The following is a 16,535-nucleotide window of genomic DNA, read 5'->3' as shown; positions in this document are numbered from 1 at the left end:
AATTGCCCACATTTGTAGTCCAACTTTCAGTCTTACCCATACAATCCTTGAGCCAACTTATCCATACTCTCTTATATTCTCCTTCCAACTGTTACTCAGAACAATATACACTCCTTCTTTTGCCCTCTCATTCTCACCTACTCACGTGCATATACCCCATCCATACTCCCATTCTCTCATACTCTCACCTCTCTACTTAGTTTCTTTTGTAGAGGGAAATACTGTAATTATACCTGACTTCCAATCCTCCAGGAAAATCTGCACATCTTCCATATCCATTCTACTACTATCTCTCCCCCATGCTTCAACATTTCACCACACATCCCATTTATTCCTGGGACTTTCACCATTTTGACTTTCTTCATCACTTCCACTACTTCCATCCTACTGGTTTCTTCCTCTCTTCTCACCTTCCTCCTCCTCTCAACCATTCCCCAGCCACTTATACTCACATTACTTTCATTTTCTGTGTTCAGCAATTCCTTAAAATGTTCCCTCCATCTGTTCACTTTTTCTCCCTTCTTCATTAGCAATCTACCATAATCTCTGGCAAGCATATCTCGCCTCGGGCTTCTGTTCCTTCTTCAGATGGTCATTATGTAGCTGATGCTTCCTCGGTTGCCGAAGCTTTGGGTAGTTATCTTAGTTGTGTAATCACAGGGTCCCACCGTTCTCCAGATATTTCACTGTATTAAATCTATCTGTCTATCTATCTATCTCCATCTATTGCCAGACACCTTAATCCCGTAAGGGGTGGCCACAAACAAATTGCCTCCATGTTGACATTTCCCCTGCCATTTCACTGCCCCGCTCCTAGCTCACCCTCCCCCCCTCTTTCATATCTCTCCACTCCATCCCTCCATCTCATCCTTGGCCTCCCCCTCCCTCTTCCCCTTCCTCCACCTCACTCACATACACTCTCCTTGTCAATCTCTCACTCTCCATCCTCTACATATGGCCAAACCACCCCAATGTATCTCTCCTAACGCTTCCTATCACATTCACATCCTTACCACAACGCTCCTTCACTTCCTGAGTTGTCTGTCTCTCCATGTGACTCCACATGCTAGAGTTGGTATCACAGTACTGTCATGCAGCAACATTTTCACTTCTGTGCTCACTTCCCTGTTTCTTATCACTGCTTTCAAGGAACCAGCAACCTTTCTTTCTTGTTGTACCCTTTCAAACACTTCAGCCTCTAAACTTCCATCCTTACTCTTCACTCTACCCAAGTACTTAAATGCACTCACATTTTCCATTCCTCCTTATCCAGCCTCACTGTACATTCCTCACTGTACATTCACTGATTTCATTTCTCTTGAAGACTATCTCTTTGTGAATCTGTCCTGATTTCTTTTACTTTGCATGCCAATGAGGCTATCAGTGCTGCTTTGTCTCTTCGTGAATTGTCATCCATGCTTCAGTTGTGCAAATATTCCAGCAAGGGTCTTGATGGTATTCATTATAGTAAGTTGAAACATCTCTTTCCTGATGCCTGATCTTTTTTCCTAGCCCATTACAATAGGTTTTGGTCCGAGGGTTTCTTTTCTCCTACATGGCGTGTAGCGGTCATTCTCCCATTCTTAAGCCTGGTGAATTTGGTCGCCTTCCTCAAAACTACCATCCCGTTTGTTTGAACGTATGATCAGTCGTTGAATTATGTGGCACCTTGAATCCCGTTGTCTTCTTTCCCTCTTATGGTTCAGATATTGAAAAGCTCCTAGTACAGAACTGTAGATCCTCTCCTTCATCTGGAGTATTTTATCCGTTCTGCCTTTTCCCTTCTCCAGTCTGTCATTGCTCTATATTCTGATTTGGAAAAGGCACATGGTACTACATGGCGATGTCATATTTTGCATTGTCTTTGTTCCCTTGGTCATCATGGTAACATCAGTGTTTTTCTTCAAAATTTACTTTCCCTCCGCACCTTCCATGTCCGCCTCGGTGCCCATCTCTCCCATGCCTTCCCATTGCATGAAGGTGTCTCTCAGGGCTGTGTCCTCAGTACTACCCATTTTCTCATTACCATTAACGATATTTTCTCTTCCCCGCCTCCTGCTGCTTCCACCTCTCTCTATGTCGATGATTTTGCCATTTACGCCGCAGATTCGGACCTCCCTTATCTCAAATTTCTTATTCGGTCTGCCATTAGAGCAGCCTCCACTTGGGCCACCATTCATGGTTTTTGTTTCTTTCCCACCAGGTCTTATGCTATGTTATTTACCCATTCCTGCACTATACCTCAACCACCTCTTTACCTGTATGGCACCCCTCTTCCTCATTGATCTTCTGCAATCTTTCTTGGTCTGTCTTTGACTCTCAGTTAAACTGGAATGTGCATGTTTCTTTCGTTCTTTTACTCTTCATAGTCTTCGCTTACTACAAACTCAATCTCATCTTTCGTGGGGTGCTGATCACACTATGTTTTTTTGTCTCCACTCTGTCCATATTCTTTCAAAACTCAATAATGGGTGTCAGGTCTGTTCTTCTGCCTCTGCCCATACTCTTTTGAAACTTGATGCCCTTCATTATACTGGTCTTCATTTAGCCATAGGTGCCTTTTGATCAACCCTGGCCACAAGCCTTTGTTTCGAATTGGGCTTCCCCCTCAAAACCTCTTGTTATCTCTCCTTACAGTCAAGTCTTATGCACGTCTGCTTCATTTTCCTTCTAATAAATATCTCTGACCCCCTCTCTTTCTCCGCTGTTTTTTTCAATCTGCCTCACATCTCTTCTTTCCTTTCTCCCTCCGTGTCCATGCTCTTCTTCAGTCTGTTGGTTTCACTTTTCCACCCGTTCTTTCCCATCATCCTGTTTCTTTCCCATCTTGGCATCTTCCTCCTCCAGTGGTCTGTTCTTTTCTCGCTTGTTCTCACTCTCTTCTTTCTTCTTTCTCCTGTCCCTCTCCACTCCCCTTTTCTTGAACACATGTCTTCTCACTCTTCTGCTACTTCTATCTTTATCGATGGTTCCAAATCTCTTTATGGTGTTAGTTTTGCTCTCGTCTCCCCTGAACCTTCTATTTCATTTCCCTGCCTTCTGTTTGGGTGTTCTTACTGCAGAACTTTATGTCATTCTTTTCGCTCTAAAGTCTCTGTTTCATTCTTTTTCTTCCTCTTTTGTTATCTTTTCCAGTTCCCACAGTGCACTTTCTTCTCTACGGGCCTTTATTTTTCTCATCCCCTTGTCACCCAAATTCAAGAGGCAGCTCTTCCATTCTTCTGTGTGCAAGAAGTCGATTCAGTATTGCTGGGTCCCTGGTCCTGCTGAGATTGCCGATATTGAACATGCAGACTCACTGGCTCGTTCCACTGCTCTCTCTCTCACGTCTTCTCGACCTATTCGCTGATATTGAACATGCAGACTCACTGGCTCGTTCCGCTGCTCGCTCTCTCACGTCTTCTCCTTGACCTATTCCTGCTCTAGATTGTTTTCCTATTCTTACTCACCTCTTCCGTGGTCTCTGGCATACTTCCTGGGACTCCTAGGTCGCCAGTAAGCTTCATCTCGTTAAACCTTCTGTTCTTCCTTGGTCTGTTTCCACTCACCCCAGTTGTCGGCAGGAGACTGTCCTTGCTCATCTTCACTTGGGGCACATCTGCCTCATTCACGGTCACTTAATGAGTGGTGACCCCCCTCCACTTTTTCACACTGTAACTACCCCTTGACTATCTGACACCTTTTCCTTGACTGCCCATTCATACTGTGCAACTGTTGCTGTGTTTTCCCTTCCTCTCATTATTACCCCACCCCTTGTTGTTTACTGATTTCCTTGGTGATTCTCCTAGTTTTTCTGTTTCCAATATTATTGCTTTTCTTTCTGCTCCGTCTGTTCTGCATCAAATTTAATTGTCCTTCATCCATTGCTGCCTTAGTGCCACATAACCTCTCTAGGCTTGATGCCAGTTTTTTCTCACTATGCATTCATTTGTTTTAGTTTCAGTCTTCTTAATGTAGGGACTGTACTGGGATACTCCCCTTGGAACTACCCTACTTGTACAATTGCATGACACCTGAACCTGCTTTTTTTTAGGTGCTATCATTATCTTATGGAGGAAAAATGGATTTACAGTGTGTGTGTGTGTGTGTGTTTGGGGGGGGGGGGGAAATAGGGCAGTGGATGTGGGGGTGGCTCTAATGAATGAGGGTGAGATTTGGAAGATTCCGGTGTTGCTGTTTGCTGATGATACAGTATTGTTGAGTGTAGATGAATGGGAGTTGCAAGGTTTGGTGAATGAATTTGGGACAGTTTGTAGGAGGAGGAATCTGAAAGTTAATGTAAAAGTAAAGTTATGGTGTTTGAGAGGAATGAAGTCACAGAGTGTGCAGTGATGTTGAGTGATGAGGATATGGAGAATGTGAGTGCATTCAAGTACTTGGGTAGTGTGATGAGTAAGGATGGAACTTTGGGATATGAAGTGCGTGAAAGGGTACAGCAGGGAAGGAAGGTTGTGGGTACACTGAAAGCAGTGATGAGAAATAGGGAGGTGAGTATGGAAGTTAAGAAGTCACTGCATGATAGTATTGTGATCCCTACCCTGACGTATGGAGGCGAGGTGTGGACCTTGCAAGAGGGGAACAAGTCAAGAGTGAGAGCAGTGGAAATGAGTTACTTGAGAGGAGCAAGTGGAGTGACGTGGAGGGACAGGTTGACGAATGAAGAAGTGAAGGAACGTTGTGGGGTGGATGTGGATGTGGTTGAGAAGATTAGGAGAAATACACTGAGGTGGTTTGGACATGTGAAGAGAATGTGAAGACTGACTAAGAGGGTGTATGTAGGTGAGGTGGAGGGAGGGGTAGACCGAGGATGAGGTGGAGGGAGGAAGTTGAGAGGTATATGAGGGAGGGGGGGGTAAGTTTGGGGGGAGGGTAGTCAAATGGTGGGTGACAGAGCGACTTGGAAGCGTTTTGTCTGCGGCCACCCTTTGCAGGATTAGGGTGTCGGGCTATAGATAGATAGATATACAGTATATATATATATATATATATATATATATATATATATAATTTAAATTATATTGGTAAACAAATCATATTACTGTATTGATCATTACTTTCTTCCTCCCTCCCCAGACCATGACCTTCTATGAGGGGGGTGATGCCAGCAATGGGGAGACTCAGGCCCCCATAAACTCCCCAGCTGTCTCTCCCCCAGCTGACTCTACTACCAGTAATGAGCCAACACTGGAGGCAGCCACAGAAGCCATTTCAGCGACTATGGATACTGCACTATCAACCTCTGATAGTGTTGTTGCCCCAGCCCCTGGACCAGATGTAACAGTAGGTATGGGTATCTGAGTGGCTTGATCATCCTACATCCTAGATGGTTTTGTCATCCATTGTGAAGCAACACTTCTTATCATTTATAAGAAGATGGACATTGGCCTCTGGTAACAGTTGATAATTGGTGTAAGAAAAATATTAACATGACCTCTTCATGCATATATATGCTTGGGGCTACCGCAAAACTGTATTTTTCCTCTGTGTATAAGGGCAAGGATTACTTGTATTACAGCAGAACTTTGTCCTCATACATGTCTTGGTGTCTGTGGCATGGAAAAGCCAATAGTATTACAGTCTTGTGAATTGTCTTGTGATATTAAATAGTAGTACAGTATTTTTGTAATCTTTCAGCCTGCTGTATCCAGTCCCTCATATATGATTGTAAAAAAAGTGCTATTAAAGTTACTGTTCTTTATGGCTTTCCCAGGTACAGTTTATATAGTAAATGTTGTCATATGCTGCATTCAGTAATTACAAAAGAATTTGCTTTTCGAGGTTTCATTTTAATATATTGTAGTATATATTCTCATAGCACAGAAAAGTAACGTCTGGACAAAGACCAGGAAAACTATAAGTTCGTAATTATAGCTTTCTTTTGTTGTGGACACTGTAGATACATTCCCACTTATGAGTGGTGAGCCCATCATAAAACATGAAATTTTTGCCAGACCCTGCAGTCACTGGGACCTGCTGTCTGTCACATCTCCCATTGCTTTTTTCTTTGGCCATGATTTACAGTACTGTATTTAGTAGTACTGTAGTATGTTTTATTACAGTGATTATAACAGAGTTCCAAAGAAGTTTTTCAGTCTGTACTCTCATTTTGCATGTAGAGCAGTGCTAACACACTCCCAAACTGTCCATCATTAGGCTAGTAGTCAGTAAGAATTGTGAAGAAATGTGGGCTTGACTGTAAATTTCCATTACATGTAAAAATTGAATTTTAATTTGTTGGTAGAAGTGAAATGATATCGCTTCAAAATGACCATACCACTGTAATTGAACAGATTTATAAGGTTCAGTTGTGGACTAAGCTAGTTAATCCTTTAACTACATTGCAGCCTGAATAAAATCTCCATCATTAGTTGGAATGAAATATGTTCTTTATTTTTAGCCAAACATTTATTGATTTTTTTTTTTTTTTTTTCCCCCCATATTAGTACTATCATCTGATGATAGCCAGAATACAATGCAGAGTAGGTATTATGCAGCCAAAGGGCTAATGATAGATTGGGATAGTTTGGGTGCATCCATGGAAGACATACAGAGCTAATGTCCGGTAGTGATAAAATCAGATTTGAATGATAGTTTTCAACCTAAAAAGGTTTTAGTAGTCCATACCACACTTTCTAAAAATGGCTGTGGAAGAGGAACTGTCCTGTTGAGAATGTTGTTATAGTGTGTATAATTCTTGTAACTACCACTTAAATTATGTTAATCAGACCCAGCATTTATGCTGCAGTTCATCTTCAAAATTTCTCTCTCTCTCTTTCTCATATATATATTGTATATATATATATATATATATATGTACACTCACATCAGAAAATATCGATTGCAGAATTTGTGTTTATTATGATACACGGAACAAAGGAAACTGGAAATGCATTTTTGTCTTCCCACACACAGGCATCCCAGACAACAGAAGACTGATATATCAGATACCACTTGTGTCCATAATGAGTAGGGAATGGCCATAAATGTTATAATATATACAGGTATTAACGGGCTGGCACTGCCACATGGTCGAATCATTCCAGATGGCATTGTACCCACAGTGCACCGATACTTTCTGGAGCGAGTGTACCTTGCATATACTTGATAATTTAAACCATGTTTCATTAACAGCTGTTTTGTTGTTTTATCTTATTCCATTTGTCATAGATCAGTATTAAGCAGTGTGACTAAAGTTTATGAGCCAAGAGTTAATCATATATTGTGCATCTTGTAAAGGCTTGTCATGTGTCACGCGCATTGTTGTTTCCTCATACATATATTTGTAGCTCAGTTTTTTATATGGTTAAGTAGAAATATAGTTTGTTATCAGGTAAAATTATTTTTGCAGTTGATGAATGAGCTGACCTAATTCAAAATGTTCTGCACATGGGAAAGTGGAATATAAATGTTCAGGTTATATGGAGTCAGTTAGTGAACTATCTAAGAGAGGGAAATCCTGTTTTTCTGTACTCTACCTAATATCAAACTAATCTTTATACAGAGGATAATGTGGAATCAATTTAGCTGAATATATTTATGTGTGGGAGTTGTGATGATGTGGTAGGATGCACCCACTTGCATTCCACTTAACAAATATTCATATAGTGTAATCTGTATTCTTTTCATGTTTTATGCAAACAAATGAGTTTGGGAGTTATTCTTTTTTTTTTATTATTATTATTATTTTTTTTGTGTGTGTGTGGAAGCAGTAGTGCTTAATTCATGCTGATAAGCACAATAATAGTTATCCACATTGCAAGTGAGTAACTTGTACAATTTCTGTAGTTATTTTTATTCTTTGCTTTTGATGATTGTACAGCAGATAAGACACACCACAATTTTTATGGTTTATGAGTTACTGCACACTGTCATATATTGTTTGAAACACTCTTGTGTTTTAAACTCATTGTAACATTTTCTAAGAGTTACTTGTGAATGGGAGATTGTTTTTGACAAGAATCACACTACTGTGCCCTCCATTGATTGTGCCTTGTGCAATTTAACAAAAATAATTTTACAGAAGTTTATATATACTGGTATATGTCAAGATAAAGTATACATTAAACAACTGAAGGCATCATTGCATTATGAATGGCATGTCAGGATTCAGCAACATTCGGTTGAAAGTTATTGTGTGTGTCCAGGTTTTATATATAAACTTAATGAATTTAGGATAGGTCTCCCAACATTAATGCCATCAGGTCTGGTCAGTTCAGGTCAGGATAGTTTATTAGGTTAGAGAAAAGATCAAGGTAGATAGGGTCAAGATTAAACAGATAGGATCACCCTGTATTACCATTACTTTATTCAACATAAATGTAAACACACACACACACACACACACACACACACACACACACACACACACACACACACACACACACACACACACACACACACACACACACACACACACACACACACACACACACACACTAATAACAAAAGACAAAATGGTTAGAGTTAACGATTTTTGCCAGTAGCCTTTTTTATGAGGTGAAGAGTGTTTATGTCATGTGAGGGTATGGATTTTCAGTATATGAATCATTATAAATAATACAGTTAATGCAATTGCTTAAGTATTTACCATTGTTTTGTTTAATGTGTAAATTGAAATTTATCACAATGTTTGGGAATATAAATGTGCCTTAATCAGTGCTTTTCTTCGTATGTTGAGGGGTTGATGTTGCTTTAGATTTGCCACTTTCATCTCTTTCATCCATTTCATTGTCATGCTGTAGTGTTGCAAGTTCAGGCCTTGCTTGTAATATATCATTTGTGCTTTTGTTGAAGTTGTTTATTATTCAAAGTCTGTGTGTACACTCTAGGCCAAGTTATTTCCCTTACTGGAGATCATGGTAAAACTTTGCTCAAATCTCATTCTCAAAGTTCAAGATGCCCATGATTTCATGTTTATTTGAAAAAAAAAAAGAAAATCATGTAATGAGATTTGTGTTAAGTTTTCTTCCTTCTCTCATGGTTTTTTGTTAACACTACACTAATCCTCTTATAAGCACATATTCTTTTCAGCCGTGGCAATACTTATACATACCTTGTTGCCAAGGACAGCCTTAAGATATATTGTAGCCTAGTGTATTATAACTTGTAATTTACCAACCTTATATGGTCATAGTTTCCACTAGTATAAGTTTGAGGGATCATCATTGTCAGGCTGCCAGGAAATAAACAGTACTGTACTTCCTAATTTTAATTGAACAAATGCTGTAGGACCCAAATATTTTATGAACCTCTTACTTAATACTGTATTCTCACTACTGCTACACAAAGTTAGTTTTTTAATCTTGTAAAAATAAACTGCCTAGTGAAAGTGTCATGGTGAGGATGGAGTGCTGTCAGTTTAGGTACATGTTCTCCAGGGTTAGAAATTATTGCAGTTAATTGATATGAAAAAAGAATCAGTTGAAGTACAGTACATCCATACTTAATCATTTTTTTGTGATTGGCTGTAGCTATATTCGACACAAAATGCACCATAGATCAAAACTTAGTTATGCAAAATGAAAGGTATGGAAGTATGTTACTACATGTGTACTGCAGATAGTGATTGGGAAAAGTTGTCTTCCATGTTTCTCAAGATGTCATAATTTCTTTGATAATAAATGCTTTCCTCCCATATGTTTTACCAGTGTGTTTGAATTCTCGCTTTTAAACACAAAAACATTGCAGCACCCCATTTTAACGTGACAGCATCCAGATTGACTCAATCGGGTACGTTTATGTGAAGCTACAGAATCTGATGAGTTTTTTGGCGTATCTGATAGAGCCAGGATTCCAGTGGCTTGCATGATTGGTGAATGGAAGCATGGCCCATTAAACTGGGCAAACTTAGGCTGTCTGAACGTTATACTCCTCACCCTGGCCTAGGGTGGGAAAGGAGGTCCGGATGATGATAATGAACATTGCAGAACATTGACCCAAGGACACACATAGGATGCAGGCTCCAATAACACATTTCAAAGGAGATTTCTCATATCTTCACACTTTCCAAAAAGTTGTTTTTGTTGTCTTAATAGTAGCTGTAGAGCAACCTAGGTCTGCCTGGCCAAGCAGACTCATGAACCACAGGCAAGCAGTCACCCTTGCCAGGCTATTCCATGCGGTGACCCAATATTCCTTTGCGGCAGCCAGTGCCTCTTTGTTGTTGCTTAACCCTGGTCTGTCAGGTTTAGCAGACCCATTGACCACAGGTAGGAAGCTGCTTTTGTGGGGCCGTCCTACAGGTACCTGAATGCGAGGCCTCGAGGAGCTAGGTTGATGAATGAAGAGTTAGGAAGGATGGGACTGGAGTGTATTGGGGTTGTTGTTTCTATAAGTTTGAGCCTATGACTGTCCTGACTGTCCTCGTCCTTTAATGCTCATCTCAAATATATTGCATGACACTCCTAACATATTACCATATACAACGGGGTGCGACAAAATACCGAAATGGTGGTCATTTACAGGATTGGCACCTTTATTTGGAAAATACTGATTTGATTTGATATTATTGAGAAAGTTACAGAGTAATTACAGTATACAACAAAAGGTGGTGGATCTTGCCACACAAATATAATTTTTTCACCATATAGGTTCATACACACCAAATTGTTAAATCCGGCCAAAATTTTGTGTGATAAAAAATCAGGATTGAGAGTGAAAACTGACTGAAGTTAGCAGAAGTGTTTTGCCTTTAGCTCAGCCAAGATCTAGGTGTAATGCTAGGTGTTATAGGTTCGGCTTCCTGTTCCTTAAGCACCTAACGTGTAGCGGGGTTCTCTTTCGAGACCGGAGCTTAGACAAATAAGAGAGAGAGGCAGGACACAAAAACTCCAGGCAATAACCTTACATGTGTATTACTCAATTAGACAAGTGAATCAGCAGATGTTACAGACTCGATATTCTGAGTATTCATAAACGCTTATAACTAGATAAGGTTAATAGTATCTTGCAGGATACTGTTTGGGAATACAGTGAAAACAACACTTGAGGTGGAATATTCTAAATTAGTATATAGACAGGGTGAAAGTGAGGTTAGCAGGGGAGTGAAAGATAAAAATGGTAGATTACTAGTGGAGAAGGGAGAAAAAGTTAGCAGATGGAGAGAACACTTGAAGGAATTGTTGAACATAGAGGATGTAAGTAATGCGAGTATAAGTGGCTGGGGAATGGCTGGGAGAAGGAGGGAGGTGAGAAGACAGGAAGAAATCAGTAAGATAGAAGTTGTGGAAGCAATGAAGAACGTCAAAATGGGGAAAGCCCCAGGAATTGATGGAGTGTGTGGTGAAATGCTGAAGCATGGGAGAGAGATAGTAGTAGAATGGATGTGGAAGATGTGCAGATTGGCCTGGGAGGAAGGTAGAGTCCCGGAGGATTGTAAGTCAGGTATAATTATTCCCTTGTACAAAGGAAAAGGGGAAAAAGAAGTGTGTGGTAATCATAGGGGCATTTGTCTTCTTAGTATAATAGGAAAAGTGTATGGTAGGATACTTACTGACAGAGTTAGAGAAAGAACAGAGGAATTAGTTGGAGAAGAACAGGGAGGCTTTGGGAAGGGAAGAGGTTGTGTAGATCAGATATTCATTCTTAGATCTTTAGTGGAAAAGTTTCTAGAGAAGGGGAAGCAGTTGTATGTGGCTTTCATGGATTTAGAGAAAGCATATGACAGGGTGGATAGACTAGGATTGTGGAAAGTATTAAGAATATATGGAGTAGATGGAAAGTTGTTGAATGCTGTGAAGAGTATGTATGATGGTGCTAAGGCTGCAGTGCGTGTGGATGGTGAACTAAGTGAATTTTTCTCTTTGGAGGTTGGGTTGAAACAGGGATGTGTCATGTCTCCATGGTTGTTCAGTCTGTTCATGGATGGGGTAATAAAAGAGGTACAAGGTAGGGTAGTGGATGTTGGAGTAGCCCTGGTGAGAGAGGATAGTGTTTGGAAACTCCTTGTACTGTTGTTTGCAGATGATACTGTGTTGTTGAGTGAAGACGAAGGGGAGCTGCAAAGCTTGGTAGATGAGTTTGGGAGAGTGTGCAAGAAACGGAATCTAAAGGTAAATGTAGGGAAGAGTAAAGTGATGGTCTTTGAGAGAGGTGAAGTCAGTGAATGTACAGCGAGGTTGGATGGTGAGGAATTGGAAAATGTGAGTACGTTTAAGTACTTGGGTAGTGTGATGAGTAAGGATGGAGGTTTGGAGGGTGAAGTGCTTGAAAGGGTACATCAGGGAAGAAAGGTTGCTGGTTCTTTTAAAGCAGTGATAAGAAACAGGGAAGTGAAAAAGTTACTATCTATCTATCTATGATAGATAGTAACTTTTTCACTTCCCTGTTTCTTATCACTGCTTTAAAAGAACCAGCAACCTTTCTTCCCTGATGTACCCTTTCAAGCACTTCACCCTCCAAACAAGAAACAGGGAAGTGAAAAAGTTACTACATGACAGTATTGTGATACCAACTCTAACGTATGGAAGTGAAGCTTGGACATTGTTGGAAGGACACAAGTCAAGAGTGAGAGCAGTGGAAATAAGTTATTTAAGAGGAGCCTGTGGAATCACATGGAGAGACAGGCTGACGAATGAGGATATAAAGGAGCGTTGTGGTGTGGATGTGGATGTGATAGGAAGTGTTATGAGGAACACACTGAGGTGGTTTGGCCATGTGGAGAGGATGGAGGGTGAAGACTGACGAAGAGAGTGTATGTGAGTGAGGTGGAGGGGGGAAGAGGGAGGGGGAGGCCGAGGATGAGATGGAGGGATGGGGTGGAGAGGTATATGAGAGAGGGGGGTGTGAGTTGGGAGCAGGGCAGTGAAATGGCGGGGGACAGGACGACGTGGAGGCGATTTGTTTGTGGCCACCCCAAACGGGATTGAGGCGTCTGGCAATAGATAGATAGATAGTATAGTCCAGGGTCTTTAAGCGAGTGGAGATGCTAGAGCTGTTTCTCACTAAAGGGGGGGAGGGGGTGTAAGGCACTGGGGTCTAATTTTGATTATGGTAGTTTGAGGTAAGAGTCTAATGGTAGTGTGTTCACTTTGTTATTTACTACTCGTAAGTTGCTTTTGGTCAATTACCGTCACTCACTCCACTGCTTTGAGGTTTATCTTATTTCTGTTTACCAGTTTACTGTGTCTGTTCTTTCTAACACTTTGGTCTATTACTGACAATTCACAATTCCGCCTCATCACTGCTTGATCACTATTATTGTACAGTCACAGTCACTCTGGTTCATCTGGCGCCAAGGGTACGGCTGAGGGGCAACGCAGCTACGCTACTGACTAGGCTGGGCACCACCAGGAGACTCTGTGCTCAGGGGGCACGGGATCATGCACAGGGGTGTCTGCTCTCATCCAGGGATGTGGGTGGTGAAGGGGCCCGTACTGTCAGGGCTGGGGACAGGATTGCGGCCCTCAGGACAGGGGCCGAACAATTACCTGAACTGGTCGTTCAGGCTCCTGACGGAGGGGGAGGTCCTCCGCCATCGAGGTGTAGGGAGTTCCTGCCTGGACATTCTGGGGAGGGTCTGGGGTTCCCGAGGACTGCGGTTCCCAGAGCTAGGTAGCGCTGACAGGAGGGGGCTGCAGCACCGGTCTGCATCAGGGTCCGTCAGGTGGGTCTTCTCCAGAGCCAGTCATAGGGAGCAGAGGCCGGGGGAGAATACAGGCCTCTCCAATGTTCCTCTACGCCCTCTGCGCTGGGGGTCGGGGAACAGGTGTCAAGCTTAGGCGGCTGGGCGGCTCTCGACCACTTCCTGCCGTAGGGCCCGGCTACTGGCTGTGGCTTCCTAGGGGCATGGCTACAAGCTGCCAAGGCCTGGCTACTGGCCATGGCCAGAGAGGGGGAGTGTCTGCCAGCAAACCCGGGGACACCTTCGGAGCGGCTACAGGCCGTCTGACAAATGCGGGAGTGGCTACAGGCCGACTCCTGTGGGAGGGGTGTAGAGCAGCTACAGGCCAACTCAGAGGGAACACCTTTGGAGTGGCTACTGGCCGTCTGACGAATGCGGGAGCAGCTACCGGCCATCTCCTCGTTACCATCAGAGCAGCTACCAGCCATCTCAGGGGAAACACCTTCGGAGCGGCTACAGACCGTCTGGCTAAGGCGGGAGCGGCTACAAGCCGACTCCTTCAGGAGGGATTTGGAGTGGCTACTGGCCATCTCAAGGGGAACACCTTCGGAGCGGCTACGGGCCGTCTGACGAAGGCGGGAGCTGCTACCGGCCGTCTCCTCATTACCCTCAGAGCGGCTACCAGCCGTTTCCTTAGCAAAGGGCGAGCGGCTACTGGCCATCTCAGGGGGAACGCCCTCGGAGCGGCTACAGGCCGTCTGACGAAGGTGGGAGGGGCTACAGCCCAACTCCTGTTTGGAGCAGCTACCGGCCATCTCCGGAAGGACACCTTCAGAGCGACCACAGGTCATCTCTTGGCGAAGGCGGGAGTGGCTACCGGCCGTCTCCTTATTACCCTCAGGATTGCTACTGGACGCTTCCTTAGCAAGGGGCGAGTGGCTACTGGCTGTCTCAAAGAGGATGACACCTTCAAAGAGGCTACTGGCCGTCTCCTGACAAAGGCGGGAGCGGCTACTGGCCGCCTCCTTTGGGGTGCCGGCAGGAGCTGGATAGGCAGCTCCACCCCTTAGCTTGTTGGTGAAGGCTCGCCCGGAAGGTAGTGCAGTATTCCTGCTATGTCGACAGCGGGCGGGCCCTGGGTCGTAGGGGCACGCGGCCTGGGCTGACTTAGGCCGTTGTCGCACCGAGTCTCTGCGCGCTGCTGCTGCTCCTCCGTGGGCTCCTTGTGGGGGTGTCTGGGGGTTCATGGGGGCACTATGCTGTATTCCTTGTGGGGGTGGCTGGGTGTTCCAGGGGGCACTATGCTGCATTTTACTATTTTTTTTTTTAAAGTAACAGAACAGAGGATGGAAAAACAAATGAATAAAAAAAATAATCCATACACCAGATTACTGGTGTCCTCTGTTCATAAAATATCTGTAACAGTTAGACTTGAACAGCTGTGGGTTAAAATTTGGAGGGAAACAATTAACTCTGGGGAAGTGAGTTCCAGTGAGATGCAGTTCGGGGAATGAAAGAATTCTGATATGCAGAAGTTCTGCAATATGGCTGAATGACATTCCAGTCATGAGCGCTACCAGATGCCCGTGTAGCACGAGGGAAGGCATGGAGAGGTGGCACCATGGACGCAACTTCGTCTGAGCATTTGCCAAAAAAATATCTGTAAAATAATGCAAGGGAGGCAACATTCCTTCTTACTTGCAGGAGAGGTAGTTTATTTGTAATGGCAGGGTTGTTAATGATTCTAACAGCTTTGTTCTGAATTTTGTCTAGTTGTTTTAATGCAACCTCTCCACAACCATTCCACAAGGGTGAGCAATATTCAAGCTGAGACGGCACATGACTCTTATAAATTATAGCAAACTGCTCATCAGCGAAGAAGTTACGGACTCTGTACAATAATCCAAGTTTCTTTGAGGCGGTTTTAGCAAGTGATCTGACATGTGAGGTCCAGCTGAGGGCATTGTTAAGTGAGACGCCAAGAATTTCAATACTTTTGAAGATGGGAATAGTAGCACGGAAGGTAATGTACGAATCTGGCAATATCTGTCTATTTGTAAACTGTATATATTTAGTTTTACTAGCATTAAAAGAGACATGGTTGTTTTGTCCCCATTGACTAATCGTAGATAGATCTTGATTTATGGAGATGGCTGTACTTACTTGAGAGGTAGAGATATTCGACTTTGTAAATGGGTGTCTGAGTGTGAATGAACTATGTAGTGTTGCGTCATCTGCATATGAGTGAATGGGATTGTGAGTGACAGATAAGAGATCATTAATATGAACCAGGAATAGAGTTGGCGCAAGAACAGATCCCTGCGGCATGCCGGCGTTGAGTGGAAATTGGAATATACATCATCTACTTTTACTCTTATTTTCATGTCACTAAGATATGAAGAAATCTAAAACACACACCTTCGCCGCCGCCGGACCGACCACCCTGCCACTCCCCACTCAACTGCCGAGCCACAGCCCCACCACCACCCCAGGAGGACACCACGGAAGGCCAGTTCAGAGTGAGACTGACCCAGAGCGAGAAGGGCGCTGGGGCGCCCCTACCTTGAGTCCCTCTTCCGCTCAACCAACCCAACAACAACCACGCAGGGAGAAGAGACGACCCTGCGAGCGGAGCAGCCTTCACCAGGTTCGGGGTGGGACTGCTCCAGGTACAGTCCCAAACAACACTGCGGTAACAGCCATTGTATGTGCCGGGGAGGAAGCGGCCATCGTACGCCCCTCAGATGTTTCCCCCTGTAGCGCCGCCACAACGGCCATCGTACGTGTGAGGGAAGGAGCGGCCACAGTACACCCTTCAGCTACAGCCACATCTGGAAACAGCCTCGGAGCATCAGCTATTGAGCGTGCACCGACTGGCAAAGGAAGGAGAAGTGGAACCGCGACAACGGCCATCATACGTGTCGGGGAAGGAGCGACCACCATACGCCCCTCATCCACTTCCTCCTCCTATGGG

The 16,535-nt window shown here is 43.5% G+C and overlaps 1 protein-coding gene across 1 annotated transcript in view; it reads left to right on the top strand.

Annotated features, from left to right (window-relative positions):
- LOC145417427 (pleckstrin homology domain-containing family F member 2-like) overlaps positions 1-5,641 on the top strand; it is a 215,368-nt gene extending 209,727 nt beyond the window's left edge. The window contains exon 10 of the mRNA XM_080286110.1: positions 5,074-5,641. Coding sequence (XP_080142236.1) covers positions 5,074-5,298 — 225 coding nt within the window. The 3' untranslated portion in view covers positions 5,299-5,641. The remainder of the gene's footprint in view (positions 1-5,073) is intronic.
- The last annotated feature ends 10,894 nt before the right edge of the window (positions 5,642-16,535 follow it).

This window comes from Coenobita brevimanus, chromosome 110, assembly GCF_032717465.1.
Source record: "Coenobita brevimanus isolate Jiangsu-jjx chromosome 110, ASM3271746v2, whole genome shotgun sequence".
Classification (NCBI taxonomy): domain Eukaryota; kingdom Metazoa; phylum Arthropoda; class Malacostraca; order Decapoda; family Coenobitidae; genus Coenobita; species Coenobita brevimanus.
The sequence above is the reverse complement of the archived record's forward strand: the minus strand, read 5'-3'. Positions and strand labels throughout refer to the sequence as shown.